Source organism: Odontesthes bonariensis, chromosome 23 (assembly GCF_027942865.1).
Source record: "Odontesthes bonariensis isolate fOdoBon6 chromosome 23, fOdoBon6.hap1, whole genome shotgun sequence".
NCBI classification, from domain to species: domain Eukaryota; kingdom Metazoa; phylum Chordata; class Actinopteri; order Atheriniformes; family Atherinopsidae; genus Odontesthes; species Odontesthes bonariensis.
Window position 1 is genome coordinate 18,442,363 of NC_134528.1, and position 9,011 is coordinate 18,451,373.

Below are 9,011 nucleotides of genomic sequence, written 5' to 3' on the forward strand. Positions count from 1 at the left end.
AACCGTAATGGTGTCCGCCGAGGGACAATTCACTCAAAACGCGCTGTATATTGTGATTTTGATTAGCATGAAAGAAAAAAAAAACCTCACAAAGTCAACCCTTTTACTCTTTCCAATCAACTCAGTTTAATAGTAGATTAATTATTTTTGCTTGAGACAACAGAAGGCGAAAGCAGACAACAGCTGTCACCAGGTGGACAACAAACCAGATTAAACATCAGTTGTTTAACGGATTAGTCTCAGAACACACAAGTGTTTGGATGGGTTGATTTCCATATTACGCTGCATTAAAAGTAAAGAATAGTAAAAAATACTGCACATTCTATCTTCTACCATGATAGGCCAGGCTAGATTATTATTTTTGATTATTTTAAGTTTCTGGATATATATATATATTAGTTAGTCTTTTTGTGAGGCATGACATTATGTAATCCATATCTTTAAAGGTAATTTAGCACTTACACTAAAATGTGTTTTAGTCCTGTCATTATTTTGAAAGTTGTCACAGAGAAATCTGGGTATGTTGGCAACTGTTGACTACAATTCCTAAAAAAAAAAAAAAAAAATATTGCTAGCTTTTTAGGTTGTTGTATTATTTTATATAAGGATTTTGAAATAAAAATAATTAAAAACCCCTCTATTAAAAAAACAACACTTTCTCTATCATCACGAATTCATATTTAACCCATGTTCATTCCAAAATGAACAGGGATAAAAAACCTAATGTGCCTATTCAAGCAGAAAACTTCAGAAAGCGTTGAAGTGTCATTTATATCTGAAGGGTCTCCCTTTAACGTAATACGGGAACCGGAAGTACTCAAGTTTTTCCGGTTAGGCGCAGATTTACAAACTACTCGCTGCGTCATGACGTACAATTCCAAGACAACATCCCCAGCCATTCAGCTGCAAGAGCTGTGATTTGCGAGGGCCACCAGCAGAAAAGAAGTAGTGGACGTTCTGACGTTTACGTACCCTGCTAGCTTTGGTACGCTACATGTAAACAACAGCAAACTATGTCAATTTAGCTGGACGTGTTTTTTTTTTATTTTTTTCGCCAACGCATTTCTTCTCACAATGGCGCAGCCGGCGGAGAAAGGTACGTCTGTCTTTACTGATTCTCCCAAATTATTTTTCACTGAATATTTTGCTTTTTTTTGCAAGACCTCTGCCGCGTAGCCTTCCAGAAAACACACTGAATAACCAACTCAGCATTTTATGTTCATGTGACTAAAGTAGGAAATTGCTTAATGGTTTGCTTTGGGATTTATTTATTTCTTTTTCTTTTTAAGAAGTAAATATTCCCTTGTGTGTTTCAGGTCGCATATTGACCTATGTTCATCTGTTTCAGCAATTTCTTTTTTTTAGATTATCATTATTTTGTTGTAACCTTTGTGATTGACTCCCCACTTAACTGACTTAGCTTGGGTGGATATTTGGAATCTGACTTCATATTCACATTTCCTATAGGCTCAGGTGTATCAGATAGAGCTTAAAGTTTGAATATTAAAAAGTGCTCTGCCTGCTTTTTAAAGGATTAATTAGCTGAAACTCTCAGTTTTATCATTCTGCCTATTACTGACTTTTCTTTATGTTGTTCCAGTATATTATCGCTTTGTGGTGCTCTTCTTTAACTGCCTGCTGACATTCGGCTCCTACTTCTGCTTTGACATCCCCAGTGTTTTGCAGGATCAGTTTCAGGGGGTAAGTTGCAGGCAGGAGAGCAAACAGGCTTAAATAAACTGAAATCAAAAGATTTCGTCAGATCTATTAACGAGATTGTTGTTGTTTGTCAAAGCTCCAAAGTCTGCACCCTGTTTGTGGCTAGATAATGAAGATTTTCATCACCCAGTTGTCTCATCCTACAGAACCTTACATGTCCAAATGCCACAGTAATCAATGGGACGGTGGACTGTGTGGAAGGACTGGGGATGAGCCCTCAGCAGTACAATCTTCTCTATGCCATTTATGCCTGGACGTAAGCACGTTTACACATTGACTACCTTGCACATATGCTGATAAACGGCTTGTCTTACAGTCGGTGTATTTCTCTCCTATCAACAGGAATGCAATAGTTGTGATCATGGCTGGATTTCTGATTGACAAATTAGGAAACCGCTGTAAGCCTACGTGGATTTGCAAATCTGTTTAGGTTAGGAGTGTCAAAAAATAAATGATTAACGACTCATTTCTGTTTCCTTCTCTGCAGTCGGGGTGTTTCTGTTCTCTTTCCTGTGCGTTTTGGGCTCGTCCCTGTTTGCGCTGGGTTCCCACTTCAAAGGAACTCCCTATCTGCTTCCACTCATGCTCACAGGCCGATTGTTGTTTGGATCAGGCAATGGATCTTTGACCAGTAAGGATGCTTTCCATACAGTGCGTATAGCGATTTCTGTGGAGTGTTTCTCAACGCTTCCCTTATGCTGTTCCTTCTCAGTTGTTCAGAACCGCATCACAGCCTTCTGGTTCAAAGGTAAGGAGTTGGCTTTGGCTTTCGGTCTGACCCTGGCCTTCTCTCGTCTGGGTTCGGTCCTGAACTTCTTCCTCACGCAGAGGTTTGAAGACAAATATGGCATGCAGTGGACGCTCTGGGGTGGTAGGTTTAAAAATGGGTGGAAAGCTCATTATATATGTTATATATATATATCTATACATATATAGATATATATATATAAAATAGTCTGTTTAAGCAGGATTTTCTCTCGAAACACGATCATGTTGTTCTCTGTTTTCTAGGAGCGCTGTTGTGCGTGCTTGGCTTTATTTCTGCTGTCATAGTGAGTGCCTTGGACAAGATTGGAATGAGGCAGCTGGGTCTCGATGGAGCCATGCTGGAGGAGTCCCGTAAAGTGGTATGGCCACTATCTTTTAAGAAGAACCCACATCCGATATCACGTTTATATGTCCTTCCTTTTAGTTCACTCCTTCATTTTTAAGTCGTAAACACTCAGTGCACACTCTGTAGTTATTTAGTTCATTTGATTCATTCTTGCTGTGTTATTTTTTTCTGTGTAGAGGATTCAAGATGTGAAGCTTCTGTCTCTGAGATACTGGTTGCTGGTTCTTACCATCATGTTCTTCTACAACGGCATCTTCCCCTTCATTGCAGATGCCAGGTATTCAGCTCAGCTGCTTTTTTATTTATGCAGTGTCGCTTCACAACAGAAGGAATCAGGGGGCTTTTTTCCACCGAGAAAAACCCAATGAATTCCCTTTGAAAATGTCGGATGACCTCAATTGTCACCAAGTACTTCCTCAAACATTTGAAAAGGGGCAATAAGTATCTGTATTCATCTGTATCCTTTTGATTCCGAATATAACAAAGCAGAACTGATATTCCATCCTACTGCACAAAAAAACAAACAAAAAAAAAGCCCTGTTTTGACACGTATTCACACGGTGCCTTTTCCTCTCCAGCAAGTTCATTCAGGATAAATACGGCGACTACAGCCAGAAGGAGGCAGCCTATATTGCCGGGGCGGTTTACGACAGCTCGCTGGTCCTCTCAGCCAGCGTGGGCATTCTCATAGTGAGTGTTTTTCTATTCCAACCCTGCAGAAGTCTGCTGCTGTGGACACGCAGTAAAACTGGCTTGAACACTTGTCTGTTTTAGGATTACGTAGGTCTGCGGGGCATTTTTGCGGTAGCCTGTGCCGTCCTCACGCTGCCAGTGTTTGGACTCCTGGCCTTCACCTTCGTCGCTCCACTGGTCTCCACCATTTGGTTGGGCGTCACTTACTCCTTTGCTGCTGTGAGTTTAACTTAAACGGGCATATTTTTTTTTTTTATCATATTCTCCTTGACGTTTTTCTTAAATCAATGGAGATTCAAAACGATAAAAGAATACTGAACTCTGAACTATTAGTGCAGGTGGCTGCATGGTTGTTTTTGAGCCGATATGCATGAATTTGACCAAATGAAAGAATCTGTGCGATGTCTGCATTTGCCTTGCCAGTATGTGCGTCGTGCTAAACTTTTTCTCTGTCTGTGTTGTGTTCCAGGCTAGCATGTGGCCTTCCATCCCCCTCGTGGTACCTCAGGCCACACTGGGTACAGCCATGGGGCTGGCCACCTCCGTACAGATGGTTGGGATCGGGGTGTCCAATCTGGTGGTGGGACAGATATTGGGCACCAAATCTAGGCAAGAAAATACTTGATCTTAGCTATGCACTAGTTCTCCATTTTTTTCTTTTTTTAAAAAAAAAAATAATTTGCTTTCTCCCTTTTTGTTGTCCAGTGAAACCAAGATTCCGTTGTGGCGCTGGCAGAGGATGATGATCTTTATGTTGGCCAACACCATCAGCTGCATTGTGACCTCAGTGTTGCTCAACATTGTCGATCACAGACAGGTCAGACATCCTTTTGAACTGGCTTGTGAACTCTCACAAGTTTTCTCACAAGCTGCTGCTAGAGTTTTAACCAGGACTAAGAGATCTGAACACATCACAGCAGTTTTACAATCTTTACACTGGCTTCCCGTCAGTCACAGAATAGATTTTAAAAGCCTGCTGATGGTTTACAAATCCCAGAACGATTTAGGCCCAAAATACATCTGTGATATGTTCAGAGAATATAAACCTAGCAGAGCTCTTAGATCCAAGGAATCAGGTCAGCTGGTCCAGTCCAGAGTCCAGACTAAACACGGAGAAGCAGCATTTAGCTGTTATGCTGCAAACAAGTGGAACAAACTGCCACTGGAGATTAAACTTTCACCAAATGTAGACATTTTTAAATCCAGGTTAAAAACATTTCTTTTCTCATGTGTCTATGCATGAAATCTGCACGATATCTTTGAACTTATCTTGACTGTTGCTTGTTTTTAAATTCATTTAAATGATTTTATTTGTTTCTCTTTATATTCTTTTATGTATTTTTAATGCTTCTTACACTCCCTGCTGCAATGCTTTTATTTTATGTAAAGCACTTTGAATTGTTTGTACATGAAATGTGCTATACAAATAAATTTGATTTTGATTTTTTTTTTTTCAAGTACACCAGACAGTTGCCTTTTCGCTTTGCTGGTGTGCACGTTTTGTACACGGCTACCAGTGTTGACACTTGCTTTTTTCCACAGGGTGGAACTCTGAACAAGACAACCAAGAGGTCAGGGCAGCCAGAGAGAGACTCGGACCGAGAGCCCCTAAACCCGGGAGAGGAGGAGCAAAACGAGGAGAGTGACGGCGGTGTCAGATCTCCTTCTATTAATTCTTAAGTTTCCCATCATTTGCTCTCCTATAAGCGTATGCAGTGGCCTCAAGTATCAAAACAAAGGGAAAAAAAAATCAGCATCGCAGTTCATGATCGTGATGACATGTCGGCCTCCCTCTGTCACACGACTGCAGCACTAACGAGAGCGCAAATATTGCAGAAGCGGTATGATCCTTCAATTCCTAGTTTTGAGCCTACAAGAATCATTTCCACTCACCCGCACCGGAGACTGCTTTGTGCCAAATTTTCCTTTTAAAAAAAAATTAAAATAAAAATGCGCCGTTGCCTCAGAAAATATTGAGATCCCTTCAGGTTTTTTTTTTTTTTTAACCATTTATAGTTTCAATATAGGATTTGTAATTAAATTACATCAACATAGAATCACGTGAAAATGAGAGTCTTTGTTTTCGTTACCTCGGGTGAAGCCTTTTATGTTTTCAGACGGCGCAGGTCCGCCGTGTTTGTGCCCAAAAAAGACCAAACCAAACGCTCAAGACCGGCGCTTTTTGCCTTTCGCCTGAGGCCAACATGTTTTCCCCATGCTCTGACGGACTACTACTTTCTGACGTAACTACATTTTGATTGTTTAACTCCCCGTTAAAACCAAGTTACCTCTCCTTACTGTGTCACATTTAGCTGCGGCCGTGACTGACACAGCCGTATTTATACCCATTTTCTATGTTGCATGTGATATTACTCCTCAACTCTGCAGCAGGTTCATTTCATATGTCCACTTTTGGTATGCGTAAGAAGGGAGAAAGCAATGGTAACCTTTTGCAAATCTTTTTTTTTTTTTACAGATATTTGATTTGACCTTAAACACTTTTTATGGATCTTGTAATAATTTTAGCTAAATGAAGACTCTACTGCCAGAACTGACCGTGTTGGTGTTACCAAGGTTGCGAATGTACTCCATGTCAGGAAAATGTAAAGTTTCAGTGTTTTCTTTTCTTTTTCTTTTATCACACTGTTACATGTTTGTGGATCTGTAGCTCCAATTGGTTTCCTTAAAATCTGTAATGAGTAGATTAATTATTAGTTGTTCAGCTTTGCAGTTTTTTTTACTTTTGGTTCGGTCCCTCCAGCATAAGAGCTATAGAGCAGCACAAAGCTGCACGACAGTCAGGTCCATAAGTATGTGCGCATGGCCTCTTTGTGTTGTTTTTCTATGAATTACCCCAATTGGGTTGGAAATGAAGCAATCAAAGTGTATTTACAGTTTAGGCTTTCAGCCTCAGTTCAAGAAGGGAATTTGTACAAGCATTGCAAGTTTGTATGAGGTGGCTGTTTATGTGGACTTTCAAATTGCGGTTCAAAGCAGCATCGTAGCAGTGGAAGAGGTCATCGATGGACCGGAGATCCCATCAACACCTAAAGGCATGTTGGACCTGCAAATGATATGCATTCAAGAGGAGAGAATAATCTCGCAGTTATTTTCGATCGTTTGGTTAACTTTAAGGTGTCAAATGACGACATTGTGAGTTCCCAACGTTTTTCTTCCACTGAACACAAGTTAGGTGCAAGGCTGCCAGTAGATGGAGCTCCTAATCCATTTGTTTGTAGTGGATACACTACAGTTGATCTAGTAATCAAGAGACTGCAAATGATCAAGGTTGCTTGCATCTGGGGTTATGCATGACCCCCCCACGTTTCACATTTTGTTTTTAGTGAAATCTTAATTACTAATGTCTAACGTAACGCAGATTTTCTCCTTTTTCTTTCTGGGCCAGTGTGGGCATGTATTGGAAGAAAGATAACGGTGTGTCTTTTTTACTGTCAACAACTGCAAGAATGAATCCTTCTTTTATAACTTCCACAGATACAGACCCCTCGGTTTGTATTTACATAGTCATGTCACAGTCTGTGAAATGGTCTGTTCCATATATTTGGTGTCTTTTTGTCTTTTGCATCTAGTAATTGCTATTTTACTTATATTTCTCTTCATTTCTACTTTAATCTCTTACGTTTATTACATTAAAAGATGTAGACTTGATTGAAATGAGGAGGATGGAAACTTTTAATAAAATATTTTCCCGTATTGGATGCCTTTAACAAAGGGGGCCCTTCTTTGGAGTCCACTTTTTCCTCATGCTTCAGGTAAAAACCGTTATTGGCTTGTGTAAGAGCAGTCCTCTGATTGTGAGCCACTTTGTTAAGAAGATTGTATTTTTCATAGAAAACGTTACATGACGCAGCACTTCAATTAGAGAGTTTCTAAATTTATCTAAGTCTCATCTGCCCTTGAACAATGCCGCCGTCCTGAAATACTTAAGCACCACGACTACTTATGTTGTACATGGTTTAGAGTCCCAGCCTTTTGTGCCTTATTCTGATAAAGGTCAAACGTGGGGACTTCTGCCGCCACTCCTGAAAAAACAAAGATTTTATATAATTTGATGTCATGAGATTTTGAAGAATAATTGTCTGTCCAGCTGTCCATGTATTTAGTTATAATCCAACAAACGATCAAACAAAATGACTTGCATAGGGATAGTGGACTATTACTGAAGCTTTAAATAATCTTTTTAAATCCATACCAAATTTGACGATACAGTACTATCGTAGCATATAATCCACTTAAGAGTGGCCCAATAACTTGCTTACTGGAGGAATGCTCAAATGACAACATAGTTACAAGAAGTCAGAGTCACTGGAATGGAGGAAATAAGGTTACCTGAGCTTCAATGGCTATGTTCCTCCGTGCGCCACGAAGATAAACACTAAAAATATACCTCACTTAATCGTCTTAGGGGGCTTGTGGACACACACACTCGAACACACACACACTCTAAGTCAGTCATGAAGAGTCAGAGAGCAGCTTAACACCTGGCATCCAGTAGAACGCTTTGACTTTACGATGCTTTACGCATTCTGACTTGGAGCCCGTCTGCAGCCTGAACTATTTGTTTGGACAACATGAGTAGGTCGAACCTTCTCAACCTCAGCAGCCTGGGCAAGATCTGCGGCTCCAGCGGAAACAATGACATAGTTGTGGACCGGGTCAAGAGGAAGAACTCGGTGAGGCGCATGTCGATAATTGAAGATGGGGAGCTGGCAGAGGTTCTCTACCTGATTCCAAAGCAGTCCATGATGGAGCAGCTGCCATTCATCAATCCTGAAGACTACATCCTGTGCGAAAAGTTGGCGGCTATTCCTGCAGAGTTGTCAGGTAATTGTGACGTTGTTTTCCTTGGTGTTGTACTATTCATCATATTTAGTGTATTTCATAAGAAATCTGAGGATTATTTCAAAGTGTTGTGATATAATTTGCACTGTCTTTCAAAATAAGTTATCAGACAAAGCTTAATGCTGCACGTCTGCAGTCGGCTGAGTCTCCATGTTAAATACTTTATTCAAAACACAAGACGTGTACACAAAACAAAAGTTCAGGAGGCGTTCCGCTCTTGGCATATGTCAATAGGCTAAGACGCGGCACCTCTGCTCTGCTTTTAGTTTGAAATTAAAGTGGGAAAATAAGTTTAAGTTTAAGGTAACGGAATGATTAACTGAAGACGGATTAAAAAGTTAAATATTTTTGAAAAGTTAATGAGGATTATCAGATCAAAGTCCCACATAATTAACATGTGGCGTTTAAGCATTGCATTTCAGAGAAAGGAAAAACCTTTTATCTACACATGGATGCCCTCCTTTTCAGTATGGATGACGTGATGGGTCAGAAGCGCACAGGAATGTAATAATTGTTGCTCCTGCTGACCGCACAAACACTCACTCTCTCTCTCACACACACACACACACACACACATACACACACACACACACACAACACTCAGGCCCCCTGTTTTTTTGGA

The 9,011-nt window shown here is 40.3% G+C and overlaps 1 protein-coding gene across 1 annotated transcript; it reads left to right on the top strand.

Annotated features, from left to right (window-relative positions):
• The first annotated feature begins 888 nt into the window (after positions 1 to 888).
• On the top strand, positions 889 to 5,497 carry mfsd1l (major facilitator superfamily domain containing 1-like). The gene is made up of 13 exons (XM_075457898.1): positions 889 to 1,096; positions 1,601 to 1,701; positions 1,866 to 1,975; positions 2,062 to 2,117; positions 2,207 to 2,350; positions 2,432 to 2,590; positions 2,731 to 2,846; positions 3,010 to 3,110; positions 3,412 to 3,523; positions 3,608 to 3,745; positions 3,996 to 4,135; positions 4,232 to 4,343; positions 5,069 to 5,497. The coding sequence occupies exons 1-13, from the start codon at positions 1,075 to 1,077 to the stop codon at positions 5,204 to 5,206; spliced, it is 1,449 nt and encodes a 482-aa protein (XP_075314013.1). The 5' UTR covers positions 889 to 1,074; the 3' UTR covers positions 5,207 to 5,497.
• Positions 5,498 to 9,011: the final 3,514 nt, after the last annotated feature.